This window comes from Hipposideros armiger, unplaced genomic scaffold (assembly GCF_001890085.2).
Source record: "Hipposideros armiger isolate ML-2016 unplaced genomic scaffold, ASM189008v1 scaffold_91, whole genome shotgun sequence".
NCBI classification, from domain to species: Eukaryota; Metazoa; Chordata; class Mammalia; order Chiroptera; family Hipposideridae; genus Hipposideros; species Hipposideros armiger.
In genome coordinates this window covers 3600339-3620622 of record NW_017731441.1, presented here as the reverse complement: position 1 = coordinate 3620622, position 20284 = coordinate 3600339, and the positions used below count along the sequence as shown (strand labels likewise).

General features: G+C 46.2%; 2 protein-coding genes across 6 annotated transcripts in view; one reads left to right on the top strand and one right to left on the bottom strand.

Moving 5' to 3' along the window:
* Positions 1 to 2211: 2211 nt before the first annotated feature.
* ATP4B (ATPase H+/K+ transporting subunit beta) lies at positions 2212 to 11528 on the top strand. The gene is made up of 7 exons (XM_019644830.1): positions 2212 to 3530; positions 4046 to 4174; positions 6297 to 6410; positions 6553 to 6752; positions 8015 to 8071; positions 9249 to 9350; positions 9927 to 11528. The coding sequence occupies exons 1-7, from the start codon at positions 3419 to 3421 to the stop codon at positions 10086 to 10088; spliced, it is 876 nt and encodes a 291-aa protein (XP_019500375.1). The 5' UTR covers positions 2212 to 3418; the 3' UTR covers positions 10089 to 11528.
* A 90-nt stretch (positions 11529 to 11618) lies between these two features.
* The window catches only part of TFDP1 (transcription factor Dp-1), a 52342-nt gene continuing 43676 nt past the window's right edge, over positions 11619 to 20284 (bottom strand). For all 5 annotated transcript variants that reach the window (XM_019644825.1, XM_019644829.1, XM_019644828.1 and 2 more), the window contains exons 7-10: positions 18055 to 18206; positions 17385 to 17551; positions 16196 to 16274; positions 11619 to 12972 (exon numbers count right to left, since the gene is read on the bottom strand). In XM_019644825.1, coding sequence (XP_019500370.1) covers positions 12825 to 12972; positions 16196 to 16274; positions 17385 to 17551; positions 18055 to 18206 — 546 coding nt within the window. In that variant the 3' untranslated portion in view covers positions 11619 to 12824. The remainder of the gene's footprint in view (positions 12973 to 16195; positions 16275 to 17384; positions 17552 to 18054; positions 18207 to 20284) is intronic.

Genomic DNA, 20284 nt, shown 5'->3' with positions numbered 1-20284 from the left:
GGCAGCCCAGCTCCAGGTTGAGCTGTTGTTCAGCATCTTAGCTGTAGAGGGCAGCGTCACTGGCCCTCATATGTGGGATCCGAACCGGGGCTCTCTGGTGTCCCAAACGAGTTCTTAACCATCGCACCACTCGGCCGGCCCGAGTGTATCTCTTTATATTGCTTTTTATTGGTTGTTGTAGGCATGACATTACATATACATAACTTTTCACATTCTATTGTCATTTTATCAGTTTGAATGAAGTATAGAAATCTTACCTCTTTTTATCCTTCCTGTTTATAATGTAATTGTATGTTATTTTATCTACATACATTTAGAGCAATGTTAGGCAATGTTATAATTCTTGCTTCAACTATCAAACTAAATTTGGAAAACTCAAGAAGAAAAGGAAAGTGTATAGTATTTGCTGATATTTTTCTGTTATATTTTCCTTCCTGATATTCTAATATGTGTTCTTTTAACATTGTGTTTTTGTTTTGAGAACTTCCTTTAGCCATCCTTTTAAGATAAATCTGTTGGTGATAAATTATTTTACTTTTTTCCCCCCTTTATTTGAGAATGTCTTGATTTTCCCTTCATTCCTAAAGGCTATTTTTGCTGGATTTAGAATTCTATGTTGACAGTACTTTTCTTTCAGTATTTTAAAAGTATTGTGCAACTTCCTACTGGCCTCTGGTTTCTGATGAGGTATCTGCTGTCATTCAAATGGTTTTTCTCTGGCTGCTTTCTAGGTTGTATGTGTGTGTCTTTAATTTTAAGTTTAATTAGATGCATCTTGGCATGGATTTGGTGTGGGACATGGTTGTCCTGTTGGGGATTCACTCAGCTTCTTGACTCTGTAGGTTTATGTCTTTTGCCAAATTTGGGGAGTTTTCAGTCATTATTTCTTTGAGTTTTCAGCCCTGCTCTTCTACTTCCCTTCTTCTACAATAGAACTCTGATGACACAAATGTTAAAGATTTTTAAAAGGAGGATCTGTGCATTTTTTCCCAAGTCTACTTTCTATTATTCAGATCAGATAATTTCTATTGCATTTTTCCTCCATGTCAATGGTTTTTTCCTCTGCCCTCTTCCTTCTGCTGTTGAGTCCATTCTTTGAGCTTTTTATTTTGGTTATTGTGTATTTTTTAATCTAAAACTTCCATTTGGTTCTTCTTTGTATCTTCTGTTTCTTTGCTGAAGCTTTCTATTTTTTGGTTTGTTTTGAGCATTTTCATAATTGCTCACTGAAGCAATTTTATCATGGCTGCTTTAAAATCTGCCAGGTAATCCCAACATCGCTGTCACCTCAATGTTGGCACTCAATTGATTGCCTTGTTTTAATTCATTTTGAAATCTACATGGTTCTCCTCAGTTTTAGCTGCTTTCTCTGACTCCGCGTTAGTGGCAGAAGGGAATTGGGCTCTACTTCATTATTGCCAGGTGAGGGTAGAAGTCTTGGCTCCCCACTTGGGAACCTGGGGGTATGCTCCCCACTTTGTCTGGAGCCCACTCTTAATGGGACATCTGTACTACATTTTTAGAGCATGCCGTGGGGAAAGCTGCCCTCTACCAGCACCCTTTCCCTGCCTCTCCTTCTTACAAGGGTGTCCAGAGAAGGTCACTTTGATAATGTGTGTGCAGTTCAGCACATACTTTCATGCTTCTGGGAATTCAGAGACTAAGTGGGGAAAATTTAGTTCAACGGCTTCCAAAGAGAGTTCATATTTTGATCATTTCAAGAGCATCACTACACTTCATTGACAAGGGTGCCATTTATTCTGTGGACAACAGTTGCTGTACTTATCTTCAGGCCCCAGCACTCAGGCTCCCAGACCCACAGGTTGTGGATAATTAGACTGCAACCTAACACCACGCTCTGTGTTTCCATTGTCCTAAAGTTCCAAAGTTGTGAATAGGAGCAGTGTTCAGGAAAATGCATAGGATTGGTGCATTCAGAAATTAGGAGTCCTAGCTAAAGTGGTGCAATTCCACCTTAATTTTAGAGTGCTCATTTTCTTGATAAACTCTAAATCACTCTAAAGAAAATGAGGCAGAGTAATGGCAAGAGGGTTTTTCATTATTCTTCTTACCAAAGAAATCTTCAAATTTGGCTACATGGGTCCCTAAGGGGAAAAGCCTAGATGTGACAATGAATGGAATTCTGTATCTTTCTGTACAATACCCATTATTTTAACTGGGTTTTGATTGAGATATTTATAGAAAGCCCTCTGCGGAACATTATATTTGCGTGGCATTGGCCTTTCAACCTAACCGCAGAGTTGGATGCCCCAGTGAGCAGATGTCATGGCCCCAGCTATGTAAACCACTAAGTCCTCTAAGCCAGTAGTTCTGGTCACCCATTAAGATGGTCTGGGGGGCTCATAGCTCTCTTGAAGCTCAGGACACCTAGCAGCTTGGCTCTCTCAGAAACTTGGGGGTGGGACAGGCAATAGGTTTCAAGGTTCTCCAGGTGACTCCAATGTGCTGTCAGGCCAAGCATCCCCCATCTGGACATTGTGGCAGTCCTATAGCCACAGGCACAGTCCATCGGGAGCTCCTGGGCCCACTGGGTCAGAATCTGTATTTCAACAAGATGCACAAGGCATGTTGTGCATTCAGTTTTGAAATGCACCTCTAGATTATATGACTGTGAATTCCTCCATAGACACAAAAAAGTCCTAAAGAACCCATGTCCTACCCAACAATGGATCTCAGAGGGCAACATCCTTATTGCTGAAACTAAGCATCAAGAGCAATGGGACGTGAAGGGACCAGGGACCCCTCTGAACCCTCTTGTCTGGAACAGAACATCTAGCCCCTTTCACACGCTGGCTGTTTTCACAATGTCAGATGTATTCTCTCCAATGAGTGATAAATACTGGAAATGACAGTCTGGAGCCACTTGCGATGGCAATATCATAACATTGGTGACCTGTTCCACATCTCAGACCAGGAAGTGTCTGAGCAGCAGGCAAGCCTCCGGGTCCAGGCCTGCCCTCGTGCTGACCTGTGCTGTTTATATCTTTCCTCCTAAAGCCAGTGAGAGAATGGGGCAGAGCTGAACAAGTCGCTGTTCATGGAAGGAAGTATTCCTCCTTAGTCATTATCAGAAAACAAAGTCACAGGCCAAGGGCATCCCGAGTGGAGGGGGCGGTAAAAAGAGGTGGCACCACCCTGCTTGCGCAGGGGAGAAGGTGAAGGGGCGCCTGATAGCAGGAGAACCTGCCGAGCTCACGGAGCTGCCTGCCACTGGTGTTTGGATAGCCGAGGTCTGATAACACCGCTCTGTGCTTTCTCTGGAACCTGTCTCCAGGGTGCCTTTGACCTCTGAAGGAGACTATAAAACCCAGACGAGGACTTTCCCCTCTCAGTCTCGGTGTGGGGAGCACCCCTATTCTACAGGAGGGGGACCTCCAGAAGCTCCAGACGCAGGGCAATGGCAGCACTGCAGGAGAAAAAGTCATGCAGCCAGCGGATGGAGGAATTCCAACGCTACTGCTGGAACCCAGACACGGGGCAGCTGTTGGGCCGGACCCTGTCCCGGTGGGGTATGTGCCTGGCAGGGAACGCTGTCCTGGTGGGGTTTGTGCTGGGCAAGGAAGGAAAAGGAGGGGCTGCTTTGAGGAGGGAGGCAGAGGACCACCCACCAGCAGCGTGGGGCTCCCAGAACTCAGGTCCTGCTCGGACTTCCGGCCAGGCTTCACCTCCCTCACCAGATCACCCCAAGGGCCCATTTTAACTCTAATACCCCCTGGCACCAGGGACCTGCAAGGTGGGAACATCTGAGGATTGGTCCCAAAGTGTCAGGATTAGATCTGAGAGCAGCAGTTTAGAGCTATGTTACAATTTTTAAGACGACTTTTCAGGGGTATATGGGATTTCTTTGGAGTGATGAGAATATTCTGGAACTAGATAGAGGTGATGGTTGTACAATGTTTTGTGTGAATATACTCCACACCACTGAGTTGTTCACTGTAAGATGGGTGCAGCGGTGGGTTTTCCGTTGTGTCCTACGGGGATTAGGAAATGTGTCAGCTGCGCTGGCCTGCCTCTCCCCCCGCAGTGTGGATCAGCCTCTACTACGTGGCCTTCTACGTGGTGATGACTGGACTCTTCGCCCTGTGCATATACTCGCTGATGTGCACACTTGACCCATACACACCTGACTACCAAGACCAGCTAAAGTCACCAGGTAACAGGGGTGATGCTCGTGCCAGGATACCGTGGGGGCGACAGTCAGTCCCAACACAAACCCTCCAGGAACAAACCCAGAGGGGCAGCCCCAGAGGGGCCTCTGTGACCCTCACCAGTGGCTACAGGGCTTTGAGGGGCACAGCCCGATGTGGACGGTCCCCCATTTTCTTTTGATGAGGAAGATGACTGCAGATTAAAGTCAGACTTTGGTTTCAGTTGTAATTATTAAAACAGAAGGTTTTTGTTGATGTCACTAGCTTTGTATACATATATAGTCACAGAGGACATTTCTGGGGGATATACAAGAAACTGTTCTTAAGGGATTAAGAACAAAGGGAGGGAAAGTGCTTTTGTTTCCCTCTGAATGCCCCTCAGTCCTGAGGCATCTTTTCTGCGGGAGCGTATTACCTCCATAAAAGCAGACTCAATTCAGAACACGTGCGGTTTTCTCTAAGTGCAGTTAGTCTACTGTCCTGTTTGATGGAGGTGGCTCAGTGAGCTGAGCGTCCACTCTCCTCTCCTGAGTTGGCACCAAATGAGACAACCCTAGAGCCTGAAACAGCGAGGGGAAGGTGATTCTAACCAAGACTTCCACACAGCCCATTAACCCAGGGTGACTGCAAAAACCAAAAACAAAGGGAAAAGACAGAGGGCAGAGACGAAAGGAAGAATGAAATGAAGGATGAAAAAGCATTTTCCAGCACATATTTACTCAAAATGTTTATCCCCATGCATCCTTAATACTTTCTAAAGAAGATAACAACCCCAAAAACATGTCAGCAGCACATAGGGGTGACCTAGAAGAAAAGAAAATTCAAGAGTTTTTAAGAGCAGCCACCTCAAACATTCTCCAGCGGGTGGGGAGCTTAGCGGATCCAGCTATTCTGCTGGGATCCTCAGTGAATCTGTCTATAAATCATCATGACACCAAAGTGCTTTAATGGGTGTCAATTTTTAGAATCAACCAACAGATGAAACATAGAGGAGTTCAATGCAATTTCAGAACAACGTAATATATTACAAACTTGAGAACATAACCATAATATAATTTGCCCAAAACTCTGAGGATGGATGGCAAGGCAAGGTGTGTCCCCTTGTCACCAGGAGGAGGCAGGGGACCAGGAAACAGCCACCTTCTGAAGCTGATGAACAAGTTATATGAGAACCTGATTAGAGGCTGTGAAACACACTCATAATGGGTAGTTGAGAGGGAGTAGAGTGCTTTCTTTTCTTTTAAACCTTTCTGAAGGTTTTTAATTTTAAACCATGTATAGCTGTTACTTTCATGGCATCCATAGAAACAAAACCCTAGTTGCTGATTTAAAAAGTCACCCGCATGAATTGGGGACTGGTTAAGTCAGTCGTGGAACATTTCCCACAATGCAACATGATGGAGTAATTGTGGGACAAAAAAGGTGAGTTGATATGAAATGCCAAGGAAAGATGATTACAACAGGTGCCGGAAAATGAAAACACAAAAGTGGAATATGGATAGTATGCTCCCATTTATGTGGAGAAACGCATGATATACATGCACATGTCTACATGTTTGTGTTCACAGAAATGTTTCCAAAGGATGCACACGAGACTTGAGACTGGGAAAACAGGGCTGTCAATTGAACTTCCTGCACTTATACATTTTGATTTTTTTTTTTTTACAATTAATATGTTGTTAGATTGCTTTTGTACTTAACCAAACCAGTGATACTTTTTCAAATGTGCATTCAAACACAACTTTGCTTAGAAACCCAGTTGACCCTGGATGAGTCATCACTTGCAACAGTGAGTGTGGCCAGGTGGCTGGCGCAGGCCTTGTGCCGGAAGAGCCCATACGGCCTTCAGCTGAGGACTGCACACTGCTCCCAGACAGGCCTCATTCCAACCGTGTAGCTCCCAGGCTGCTGGGCAGGGTCCTTGCCGTGCTGCTGGTACAGAGGACACCTGGCCGCAGGCTCCTCACCTAGGTGCCCTTGAAGACCTGGGTCCGACTGGACCCGTAGCATCCCACACTCGGCAACCACCAGCCTGAGACAGCTCTGTGTGTAACTCACCAACTCCACAGCCAACAGTTTGGATGTGGTGACCATCTGGGAAGCTAGTATGTCGTGCCCTTTTTCTAGGGGTGACCTTGAGGCCAGATGTCTATGGGGAAAAAGGCCTGGACATTTCCTACAATATCTCTGATAACAAGACCTGGACGGACCTAGTGCACACCCTCCACGACTTCCTGGCAGGTAAGGTTTAAAATGTTTCCACAGCCTCTATTTTCCCCTTTTCTAAGGCAATCTCACTGAAGGGCATGGGCTTCACCATCCTCTGACAGCCTCAGTGGCTGCAGTTGGAGGAATGTGCCCAGGGGTGTGTCTGTCCCGGCAGGCTACTCACCAGAGGCCCAAGAGCACAACATAAACTGCACTTCTGAGAAGGTCTTCATCCAGGAAAGCTTCAGCGCCCCTAACCACACCAAATTCTCCTGCAAGTTCACCACAGACATGCTGCAAAACTGCTCAGGCCTCGTGGATCCCAATTTCGGCTTTGCAGAAGGAAAGCCATGTTTTATTATTAAAATGAACAGGGTGAGTATAAAAGGGTAGAGGTCAGAGATCCAGTATGAGGTCTCCTTTGGGGAGTGCTGTGGGGTGGTGGGTCAGGGTGCTCAGACCTCCCATCCAGGCTTCCAGAGATCCAGTATGAGGTCTCCTTTGGGGAGTGCTGTGGGGTGGTGGTGGGTCAGGGTGCTCAGACCTCCCATCCAGGCTTCCAGAGGTGGTGGGGCCCAACTTGCACAGGCCGCCCCTTCCTCACTCTGCACCTTCGAACGCGCACCCATTGCATTGGCTCATGAGCTTACTTCTCTCAAATACACACTGAAAACCGCCTGTTCAAAGACAGCACCTACTTAACACTCTGTGGCATCTGGACACCAAGCAGCAGAGCATGGGGCTATTCAGGGTGCCGGGGCAGCCATGTGTGCACAACAGCAAGAAAGAAACCGGGCCCTATACAGGCACTTGGGAGGATACCTGGGAACCGTCCAGAGCAGGGGTTTCCAACCTGGGCCAGAGACCCATAAACAGGCTCAGGGCCAGGTACTGAGGCCAGGACTGTGGGGGCAGAACTAGTGCAAGCAAATTACAGGACGGCACGGTCCATCTAGACTAGGGGGGCTGCAGGAGAGAGGTGACAGTGGAGACTGGATGAGAGGTGGCATATGGCTGTGAGGGGGTGAGGGGACAGGGCTCCATGATGGCCAGCAAGTGTGGCCTGGGGGCCAGGGGCTCTGAGCTTCTGCGAGGGCACAATTTTCCTTCCTAAGATGCCTAGAGGAAGCCATGCATTTGTGCACTGCAATGTCCTGGGTCCCAGCTGGGGTCTCGTCAGAGCTGTCTGGCAGGTGTGATGGCAGCTCACACTTGCACTGCACAGGAGGCTGTGCACACTGGGGCAGGTATGTGGACAAGGCAGGTGCTGTACCAGGCCCGGGCACACACAAGGGCTGGGACTTCAGGCTGAGAAAGGTGTGGACTGGGAGTACGGGGAGCTGCCTGCCGCACAGACAGCAGATGCTGCGCCCTAATTCAGTGCTCTGTGGAGGGCCTGGAAGTGGCAGCCAGGGCTCGGGCCCTTCTGTCCAAGGCCGTCTGCTACCTGCCTTCAGCCAAGAACACAGCCCTGGGGCAGGGCTTCTGGCTTTGATGTAGGAGTTGGTAGTACCCACTGGGGGTTATTAGGACAGGAATCACCCCCCAGACCCTTCTCAGTGCCCTGCAGAAACCCCCTCAGGAGAGGAGAGTCCCTCCGTGCTCACAGATGAACGTGAGACGCCTTTCCCTTCCAGATCGTCAGGTTTCTCCCCAGCAACAAAACGGCCCCCAGGGTGGACTGCGCCTTCCTGGTGAGTGCGATCGTCTGCAATAATCTTGTTTATGCTACAAACCTGCAGGATCACTGAACTGGTTGTCCCTAAGAACATCTCGATTGTCAGCCTAATAAGCCAGACAGATACACAACGAAACACTGCTCAACACAGTTTTAATATAGGAGAGGAAAAAACCTAGTAAGAAAAACACAATGGTTTTTTTGTTATTGTTTTGGTTCAAAAAGCACCTAGGACAGTATATTATTAACACACTTCAAAATGTTTGGTGGCAATCTGGAAAAACCAAGGCACTTCTATGCTTGTTGTGTCCTTTTTATTTGCTTATTTACAAAAACATACCGGATTACCAACAGCTATAGTTGTTCAATAGTGTATTTACTCGTATATAGGCTGCTAAGAGTTGGCATTAATTTGTTCCAGTTTTTCTCAAAACTAGTATTTAAGTACATGAAAATAACTAAATTTGTCTTTATTGAATTATTTTCTCAAGTTGTTTTTCACCATTGTGCCTTCACCAAAGGTTCCCCTGCTATTAGTCCACAGAAATACCATACCCCTGCAAAGCCTGTAATCTCTGTGGGGCCCAAGGATCATCTTGTTTTCTTTTTCCTTTTTTGTTATTTCAACCACATGTGTAGGCCAACTTGAGATTTTAAGACACCACAGTTTCCTACATCTGTTCTTTGATAAGCTCAAGTTATCCATCGCTGACTCTGAAACGAAACAAATCCCACAAAAGCACGTAGATCCTTATCCCAGAAAGCCATTCAAACGTTGAGCCAGTTTTGGCAAACCAGCCCATTCAGACTTATCAGCTTTCATTCCCACGTACGGACAATCAAGCGCGTTCTCAGCTCTATCCACTTTTATTATCCTACAAAGACTTAAAATGGTAAAAATAAAATTTTGATAAGTCACAAGGGGTTTTGCAAACTAACAAATTAGACCCCTGATGGGATCTCAGTACTGATTATAAAGATTAAATCTAGTTTATGCTAATCACACAATAAAGTATTTCTGTGGTCACCTATTGTGCACACACATGCACATGCACAGACACATGAAGACATGCAGAGATACACACACATGCACATACGTAGACAAGCACAGACACAGACACACACACACACACACACACACCCTCACCCACTCAGATCCTGCCTTACTCAGGCAGCGGCCTCTCCTCCCCCAGGACCAGCATGACAAGAACATCCAGCCCCTGCAGGTGGAGTACTACCCGCCCAACGGCACCTTCAGTCTACACTATTTCCCTTACTACGGGAAGAAAGCACAGGTAGGTTGTTTCTCTTTTCCCTACAACTACTGAAATCATCTCAAATTTAGCAACGATTAGCAAAAGGAAAGCCATAGACACTTTACCTATAAAAATTAAACAAAGGTGTTTCCTTAGCCCATCCTGACCATTCATGCTCTGGGTGTTTCCCAAACTCAGTTCTCCTAATTACCTGAGAACGCATTGCTCTAACACAAAACGCAAACATAAAATCTAATTCTTTAGCTTTCCGATGGCCTCCCAAATCCTTTTAGAAAACTGCATTTGCATTTTAAAGCATTTCCTCTAAGTCTCTTGCTTTTTCCTGTTTTATTTTTATATTTGTTTTCATCAAATATAATTTGAAGTTGACTTTGTCATTGGTATTGTCTGTCTCCTCCAGCCCAATTCTCGATTCTAAGTGGGGAGACATATTTACCCCAGTGAATTCTGGGGCGTGTAGCAGCGCCTACGTGAGATGTTAGATCCCTGCAGGTCTTAATGCAGAACGCGCCTAAGAATCGCCTCTTTGTAGCATCTAAGGATAGACACTCATTGTGAGATTTCTGACACATCTTTTCCACATTTCCATTTCAGCCCCACTACAGCAACCCTTTAGTCGCAGCAAAGCTTCTCAACATCCCCGGGAACACGGAAGTTGTCATCGTGTGCAAGATCCTGGCCGAGCACGTGACCTATGACAACCCCCATGACCCCTATGAAGGGAAAGTGGAGTTCAAGCTTAAAATTGAGAAGTGAAGGAGCAAGGACGCCAGCCTTAACCTGCAGGGTCACTTGCAGACCTCCACCCTCCTGACTGCCTGCTGGCTCTGCACCCAGCCAGCGCTCACACGTTCTAAAATGCCACCACTGAAGCCAGCCGGGTAACTCCAGACAGGCACCTGCGCATCAAGCACTTAGCGTTAGAATCAACTGTTTCTTATTAAATCTTCGTTATATTTTTAGATAGAATGTATAGCTATAATAAAAATGTTAGGTTAACATGACAACCCTAAGGCAGCAACTATTCAACTAACAAGACCCTAAAATGATTAATCTCTTTCTATATAGACATCACTTTCCTTACTATAACTTATTTTTTCTATACTTCAATGAACTATTACCCATGTTAATATGAAGACTATAAATGCATTAATATGAAACATTACATGATAATGTGCACTCTGAATGCTTGTTTTAAAGAATGCGATTCCTAAATTGTAAAAAATAAATATATTAAAGTTACACTTACTCTACGTAGAACAGCCACGTCTTTCCTCATAAGGGGAAAAATTAACTAAAAAATCAAATGCCTCTTTCTTTAAAAATCTCCTTTTTAAAGTTTCAATTGCAAGTCAGGGAAATTACAAAACACTGTTGGAGGACACGACGGTGTCATCCTTGTGACAGAATCTACAAACCAGAGGTAATTACAAACAGCAGTAACCTTCCTTTCACCAAGCACGCATCCCTCCATCAACGTCCAGGAACGCATGTGAAGTCTGCAACTCTATGCCTTTCAAAGAAACTGAAATGAGAACATTCTGTCTGAACAAACAAACCTGCTCTCACCGAGTGTCACCCACTTTTCACCCAAACCACAGCTCACGGCCTGGTGCCCCCTTCTCACATGAGCAGCAGGCACGTCACCGCCAACAGGGCAACAGAGAACACTCCACACAGCTACTGGGTAGAAAAATCTGTCAACCCGAAAACCAGAGAAACCCGATTATAAACACAGTTGTCTGAGAAGAGAATCAAAACCCTGTATACATTCTGTACGGTTAACCGAATCATGTATTTGTTGGGCATCTGTACTACATAAGATAATGTAGCAAATGTTCTTCATTTCTGATACCATCAGTGAAAACTTATTGAGCCACCTCAGAAATGTCATGTCATAGGTCAGAGGTCAGGTCACCTCAGATATGTCACAATAACAGTGGAGGTCAGAAGTCAGATCTCCTTTTTCACCTTATGATCTTCTTTTTCTGAAAATCAAACCCATAATCTGTCTCAACTTTTAGGATTCAGGAGAAAGTCAAGGAACAAACTCTCTCCCCACCACTGGCCACTGGAGAGGGGGCGTCACTTTGGCCTGTGCCCACTGTGACCTCTTTCTTGGGTCCCCACCATCCCTTGAGCAGCTGCAGGACAAGCTGAGGAGCAAGCAATAGTGGGGTCCCAGCCCACCATTGGTTGGCCTGGCAACTTTTCCTCACTCCAGCAAAAAGCTGGATACAATAATTTCTAGACAGTAATCTCTGAATTATAGAAACACAGAGCTTGTTTAAAATGCCCATGCGCGTTTTATTAATAAAAACTAACAGTGCCAAGTTAAACAAGTCAAACAATTAAAGTCTCTTTATATTCCATAAAATATTACAGAAAATTTTATTTGTGTTTCAATAAAAAGACTATTGTTTTAGAACAGGCAGCTAACAGCAACTGTGCAGCTAATGGTTCTTTGTGAATAAATTTTAAAAGAGGCTACTGCCTGTCCCGAAATTCCTTTTTCTTTTTATAAAAAAAGAACTATTAAAAATGATTGACAAATTTTGAGTTAAAAAACTGTTAAAACATTCTCTATATTTAATTTCAACTTTATAATAGATTACAGGAAGATGCTTACGAAACAAATACAACATTTGTTTCAGTACATGTCTTTAAATGATAGACTTATAAGTATGTAAACACCTATATAATAAAAAGTTTCCAAACAATGCCTGTAAGAAATCAGGCAAATTTTACCATAAGCAATAAACCATTCCAAGCCTTCCAGACAGTTTTCATAGCTGCATCAGCATGGCAGTAAACTTTTACCAAACAAAAACAAACAAAAAAAATGAACTTTGCAATTTGTTTGTTGCAAAATAGAGAGAAAAAAAAAAGTATAAACTTGAGGGAATCACAGTCAATATAATTTAAGAGAAAAAAAAGTCATAACAAGATTTATGGCGCTTAATGTTGAAAAGCAGAGCTTTGCATTTGCTTAGTTCTTGGGATACCACATGATTTAACAATGCGAAACTCTTCCTGGAGCCTCACCCTCGGCCAGCAGGTGGCACCATTCACAACACACTGAGAAGAGCATTCTGGGTGGTGCACCTGCCTCCACTGGATGGTGTTTTATTTTCGTTGATGTGGATGGAGTAGAGCTTATTCAGCAAACTCAGCAAGAATTGTAACGGGGCAAAAATCAACTGTGAATTTAAAAAAATAGAAAATGAAAACACAAAATCCTAAAAAGTAAATAGAGGTCCTGCATCAGCACACTGGAACCCATACACACCGCAGCCCATCTTAAAAGACCCGACAGAAAACAACCCTGGCTTGCTTATCGGAGGTGCACATCGAATTCAATAGCTTACCAATATCTTCTTGGGAGAAGGCCAAAAAGAAACAGAAAAAAACACATTAAAAAAAGTTTCTCTTCTCTAAACATGTTTTCCTGAAGCTTAACTTGAGGGAGGGCAGGACCTGCGAGCGAGAACATCAGTCTTCTTCGTCGTTTTCATTGTACTCTTCGTCCTCGTCGTCGTCCTCCCCGACATAGGACACAGGGGTCTCTACTCTGGACCCGCTGTACTGAGACCCACTGGAGCTTGTGGCCAGCATCCCGTCCGCACCGTTGGTCAAGTCACTGCAAGAACAGGAGGTGACACAAGGCGGTTAGTGATGCATGTCTGCAGCCTGCACCAAAGACAGGCCAGCATTTCAGGGAGGTTTGGGTAGTTTCAATTATACAAACAGAAATGGAAAGTTTCACCTATCTAATACAGATTCTCCCAACACTCTGTTATCAGTTCCACCCTTTTTATATCCTTTTCAACCTTGTCCTCTTGAACATAACCAGTAAAATGAAGGGAATACTGGCAAGGCCACGATATATAGTCTTTTCCCCCATTTATTATTACAACAGAAACAATATCCCTAAGTGTACAAACTGAAAAACCATTAGATCCTTCTTTGTAGGCCTTTTACTTATGAACTCCTTAATCTCCAAGGAGGCAGAAAATGGTTAGGAAAAAGGGCCCCAAAGATGACATGGGACCCTCCAAAGAAAGGCTCCCTGGATAGCAGTGTGTGGGAGAGCACCCAGCAAGTTCTGAGTATGTGCATGCACGTGTATGTGTGTGCACGTGTTTGTACATGTGTGACCATGCATGTGCATGCATTCGTGTGTACATGCACATTTGTGTACATGCATGTGTAAATCACATCCCTCAGCCCCACCCTCAGCTCCTCTGGTTTCTGTGCAGAGCCCAGGAAGCTGAGCTGTGAAAGCTGAGTCTCAGGCAGACACTCCTCCGCAACCTATACTTCCAGGAAGGCTCCAAGGATCCCACAGCTTTCTACAGTTTTGTGGAATGGCATTTGCTGAAGGTCGGTGGGGCTGGCCCTGGGCAGGGACCATATGCCCAGAGGGGTGGGGGTGCGGCTGCTGGGCTGGGAGCTGGTAGAAGGCAGGGTTGCCTGGCCCTACACACTGGTCCTCAGGTGGGTGTTTGGAACCCACCTACAGTTGCATTATTCTCCTGTGGGGTCTCAAACAGGGACATGTGAAAACCTTTGGTTGTCACAACTGGCAGGAGGGGGTGGGGTACTGGCATCTGAGGCCAAGGGTATTACCAAACACCCCATAATGCACAGGGCAGTGCCCACAACAGTCATCTGGCCCAAAATGTCAAGAGTGCCATAGGCAAGGCCCTGACCTAGAACGGTGAGAGATTTTAAGAGCTAGGATCCTGGTGAAAGACCCCTGAGATCAGCCACCACCCAGCATCTCAGTATAGAGTGAGTCAGACACGAAGGGTCAGTTATTGTCCTGGGGCACGAACAGGTGATGGCCCATGCCAATCACGAGGAGGAGGGACAAGTGCACATTTCCACTATGAATTGTAACTTGGGTAGGTTATGGTCAAAAGTAATTTCAATTTCTTAGTATTTGAGTTGCACAGCAAGAAAAGGTATTCTAAGAAACATCAAGTATTGAAGAGATGCCAACCTAGAATTTACACGTTGATAGCAATCACCCAGGTTCTAGACTCTGAGAATGCCTCCTGTAACTACACAGGAACTCAGTCATTCCCAGGAGAAGCTCACACAGTTTAAATCCACTTAAAGATAGGACATAAAAGGGTCACAACTGCACTGGAAATGTGGCCATTATACACTTGAAAAAGAGGGAGTTTGGTGGGCATGAAATGATTAAGTAGCAAGTGTTGCTTTAATTTGGCAATATGGATCAGGAACCCTAAAAGGTTTGCAGCAACACAGAAACCAACCACAGGCCAGAGCTGCAATATAGTCTAGCATTAAGACGTATTTTCATTAACATAAAACCATATGTATATATTCTAATACCGTTTACTGATATTTATTAACACTGTACAACAAAAACTACTATTAAATGTTCTGCTCTTTGACAAAGTAATTCTACATCTGGGAAATCTAGTCTAGCAAAACAAGTCAGAAAGGGTGAAAAATTTAGCCATAAAGCTGCTCACTGCAGCTTTGCTTATAGCAGCTGGGAACCACCTAAATGTCTAACAGTTCAGTAAACTATCGTGCCTTCATAAAATATCGTTATCATGCCACCGTTAATGTTGGTTTTTCTTCTGAAATGATAAAGGTCTTGCTTCCCTTGTTATAAAAACTGACATGAATCTATAAAATTTAATCAATAAAATGAATTTCATGAAGATGGAAGTTTAGAAAATACCCAAATTCCACCTCTTGGAATAACCAATGTTCAGCATTTTCCCAGTTCAGACTGATCCCTAGACACACACATATAGCGGGAGAGTTAAAATTAAAAACTGAGCTGACCTCTGTCAAAATCTGACCATGTGTCAGACCCCCTACAAAGAACTTCACCATCTCACTAATCCGCGCAGCACATCTATGACTAAGCCATCACCAGTCCCATCTCCCTCAAGTGAGCTGGGCCGCAGAGCCTGGAACCTCCCCTAGAGCTGACCCCATGGCCTCGCACCCTCACTGCCCATGCACGGCTCGCTCAGGGCCACCCTGTGGCCTCATCTGTGTCACACAGAAACCCAAAGTGCCGTACGGGTTCAACGGCCATAGAGCACTGCATCGAAGGTGTGTGCACACTGTAATTTATTACATCAATCCCATTTTGTTGGACCTACAGGCTGCTAATTTCTTATATTTTAAAAATTAAACATTTATTAATACTTAGGATTAATATAAAGTAATATGTATAATTTATAACATAATACAATACAAAAGTTCATAAAACCATTGTTTTGTCAATACTTAATGCTGAAATTATTTTTCTTTTCAAAACTAAGATAAACACTTAGGGATGATATATTCTGCTCTGTGGGACTGCTAGGTCAAAGGTTAAATACACATTGATTTAAATAATAAAGCCTCAATAACACAGAGAAATACATACAATAAAAGGTAAAGTGAAAAAAGCAGGGAACAAAGTTATATGTACATTGTGACCTCATTGTTTTAAAAGAAATAGGGGAAAAAATGATTGAGAAACACTATCACTTAAGGCTGCCGGCAGTGGGGTTTGGGTGGTTTTTGCTGTGTGCTACTTTTTAAAAAATAAAATACATGTATTGCTTTTACTTTTTAGGGGGAAGAAACCAGTAAGAAAGCTGCTTTCCACGAAGGGGACAAGCTACAGGTGTGTGAAGTACCCTCGGGTGGGGGAAAGGGGCTGACACCGCTTCCAGGGTGTGGCGGTCCCACAGGACTGCACAGTGAATCCCGTCTGAACGGCTGAGGAATTGAGGTTGTTTGTATGAAAGCTGGGGGCTTCACACTGCCAGGGGACAAAGCGGCCCCACTGCCCACCCACCTCGGCCCAGAAATGCAGTTACCTGGCAGAAAGCCTTGTGCCATTAGAGGTCGAAACCGACGACGTGATGAATACACTGCTGAGTGATCCCTGAGCCATTTCTGAAAAGAGAAAGAAATAAAGCAAACGTCACAAAGCAGAGACCAGAAGAAACAGGGGCACTCATGCTGAAACAAGACAGCCACGGGGCCTGGGCACCTGAGATCTGCCTAGAGTTTTCTGTGCCATGCCACCTCCCAGAAAGCAGCCCTGCTCAGCCAGGCACGGCCAGTGGGCCGGTCCTCTGTAAGAAGGCATGGAAGCCCTTAATTTACGTGCAGTCACTGATGACGACACTACTGTGCCACTGAATCAAAACTGTTGTCATAAAGCAGAAAGTGGGGACCGAGGGGGATGAAGGACCAACATTCACGCCTGTCCTAGAGACAGTGGTCTGTACCAAGAACAGGGTGATAGGGTGAGGATTTCAATGACGCGTCAGCTTGGGTGTCCCAGCAGGCTGGCTGCTAGTCTGCAGGACGGCAGGAAGAGCCAGTTTCACTGGGCAACCTGAGGCTAGAGGCCCACTTGTTCTGAATGGACCAGGAGCTCTGAGTCCAATCCAACGCCACAGCTCTCGGGAACAGAGCTACACCACAAAGTGGGGCAGTGACGGCAGCTTTTTCTTGCCACCAAGCCCCCTCCCCGCTCTGTGGCCAGGATCTTTCTTAGCACAGGAGTCACCAGAATGAAATCCAGAGAACCAGAATAACAGCTCACCACGCAAATGCTTCCACACTCCGGCCATCAGTAATAGGCACAGAACATCAATATTCTTTGTTACTTTGCTGCAGTGACCAATCAACTACCTCAAGGGAAATGTCCAAGCCTACTACATTCCTCAGAGAACTTCAATCTCTCTTTTTGGGCGCCCTACCTGGAAGGTGAAACCTGACTTAACACCTTCATATAAACTGCATGGCCAAACCCACAAAATGCCACTGTGGACACCACTCACCAAGTGTTTCAGCGGCCGAGGGCCCCACCAGATGGCCATCCTGCCTACCATGCCCACTCCTGCAGTCCCCAAGACCCTCTCATGTCCCCGCCTATCCTTGCTCTCAGTGCCGTGACCTTGAGCCATCTCAGCAGAGGAGAGCTGAACACCTGAGGGCTGGGGAACTGTCCTTACTCTAGCCACTCAGCCACTGTGGTCACTGGGACCGACTGACCTGTCACATAGGGTTCCAGCGCTTTCGGCACCAAACTTCTTGCCACTTTGAGGTCTTCAGCGGAGCAGCTTCCAGATTCCAGCCCATAGGCCATCCCCATGCGTTTCAGCACTTCTATGTCATCATGGATTTCAAACGTGTTGTCAAAATTGAATAGATACTCAAATCTGGAGGAGAGAGTCCCTATCAGCAAAGTGCCAGCTTCAAGACAGAGATGGACATACTTGGTTCCTCGGGTGCCCTTTCATCTGGTGTCTACAAAATGCATCAACTCAGAAACAGTGACCCGGGGGACTCAGGTGGCATCGCGAATCATCATCTAGGCTCTGGGGGCACTTCCCCAGCAGGTTGCTGGTCGGTCTACCTGCGGTCCGGGCTGCCTGGCCCCCAGGACTAACAGTGAACACCATCTGCCAGTTGTGATACGTTTGAACAACTCTCCTACGAATAATCCTAACAGGTTTGATTTGTTTTCCTTTTAAAAGAGAGATGTATAATCAGGGGAACGAGAAGCAAATTTCTAAATTAATTATGCCAAAAGATTGTATTTAATTACAAACTAGGTACTCATATAAATGAACCGATAAGCAGTTAATACCGCCAACTATGGCACTCTTCATTTCTGACTTGAGATCAGCGCTGAGACCGTGGGGGCAGATGGACAACCTACTTGTCGTTAGAAATGCTGCAGTCGATGACAGTCTTCTTGCTGGTGTTCACGATGATGAAAGGCAGGTGGATGACAGAGTTGGGCGGGGGTGGCCGGCTGGCCTGCTGCTCTGCCTGGCGGTTTCTCTGCACCAGATTCTTGAAGGCAATTTGCTAAAAAAAAATGAGTGATCAACACGACATGCTCATGCCAGTCACCGCCAAACCTAACACCTTCTCCCCAGGCATCCTCAACGACCTTCCCTGAATCCCAAAAGACAGCAACAAGGGTCTAGGTCCCCCTTTGGGAGATCAGAGAAAGAGGGGCTGCAGGCCCCAATGAGCTGCCCAGCAAAAACAGCACATCCTGAAAAACCAAATCCCCAGAGAGCTGATGCTGCAGACGCAGGCATTCACACCACTCGGGAAGAAACACCCTCGCGGAGAAGGATGAAGGAAATGCACTGACTCTGGAGGTCACCATCTCCTCCCCATCTCTGGGGGGTGGGGTGGGGTGTCCACATGTGCCCACGCCTGTCCCATCCACACGTGATGGCCTTACAAGGCAGACGTTCGGTTGTGGACCTGGAGCTTCCCAGCAAAGCAGAAACAGCTATACCTGCTGGTGTAGGGTGTCTCCTCTGGGGATATGGTCCTCAGGCCTAAAGCCAGAAAGCCAGGGCCTCAGGCCCTAAAGTGACCTTTATCTTCAAGGTAACTTTCTTGCTATTAATGTAAAGTCAGGAAGATTCCCTCCTTCCCTATCCAGCCTTCTCCAAGCTGCCCGGCGCTGAGACCCAGGAGCTCAAGGCTTAGTGAGAGAGAGGCAGTGACTTGGATTTTTTTTTAAGTAGCTATGATGTGCTATGGATGCAGAAAAAGAGTACAATTCATTCTAGCGGAGTCAACTGAGTGGAAGAACTTAGGAGGCAGGAGGGGCCACCGCCTACAGCAACCTGCCCTCCCAGCACGAGCTATCTGCATCTGCTCTTCCATTTCCCAAGTCCCCTCTGCCTCCTGGCTGTTACCACTTGTCCATCTGACAAAGCCCCCTCAGCTGGTCTCCCAGGTAAAGGGTCCTGGACGCCTCTTTTAAGGGCAATGGAGTGGCCCAGGCGTGGGTAAGGCGCCTCCATGCTGAACGTGGCGGCCTGGGTGGGACATGCATCCTCTGCAGTGATCCCCGGGCACTGCTGGGTGCTTGGACAGATGTGCCAAGCCCCGCAGTGACGCCTCCTGGCCTTTTCCTGTGTTTTGACATCTCTCAGCCTCAGCAATTAGGCCTGTCCTCAGCCCTCAAATGCTTCCTCCCAAGGGTTTCACTGATACAGCTTCTAACACCCCGACCCTCTGGTCGTTGGACACAGGGTCCCAGGGCTCCCCAACACCCTGCAACCTGACATCACGGCCTGTGGCCTCACTGCCCTTGGGATCCACGGGCATCTCAATAACCTTCTAAGCCATCCTTCCCTTTCCTAACCAACCACCACTTCTGCTGGCAGCTGTTCCCCATGCTGCAGACGGTGACCCCAGCACCACGGTGCCTCAGTCCAGAGACCAGCCCTCCCCTTCCAGCAAGATCCTCACACATGTGTTTGAGTTTTTGCTTCTAACCCAGACCATGCATCTCCAGGACCCTGCAAGGGTGAGGCAGATGCTCAAGGATGTCTCTGCAGGCCCAGGGGATGGCCACAACATGCTCACTGACCACATGTGTCTGAGGGTACAGGGCCCGGGTGCACTGACACATTCTTGGACCATGCATGCTGACCTCTGAGCAGTAATTGCCAACACCCACCTCAGGTTCACACTGCATCTCACACCCCTAGTCTGGGGTCTGGTACTCAGAACACACTTCATACATAACCCAGAGAAGTTTTACATGCTAAGGGCCATCCCTCCTGCCATTTAGATATTTTGTGACAAGTGACACACATGCTCACGTGTTTACGCTCACACACATGCATATGAGGTCTGACAATTAAGTCCATGAACTCATCCTAGAAAAAGTGCTACATACCTCATTGCTGAGTATCACTATGGTCACCTTCAAAGTAGTCCCCTTGGGAAGCTATGCACTGACGCCAGTGCCTTGTCCACCCTTTAAAGCAATTTTGGAACTCTTTTTCTGTATTGGCCATCAGAGTTGTCATCGTATTACCCTTAATGTCCTGAATGTCATCAAAATGTCTTCCTTTCAGTATATCCTTTATCTTCAGGTAAAGAAAGAAGTCACTGGAGGTCAGATCAAG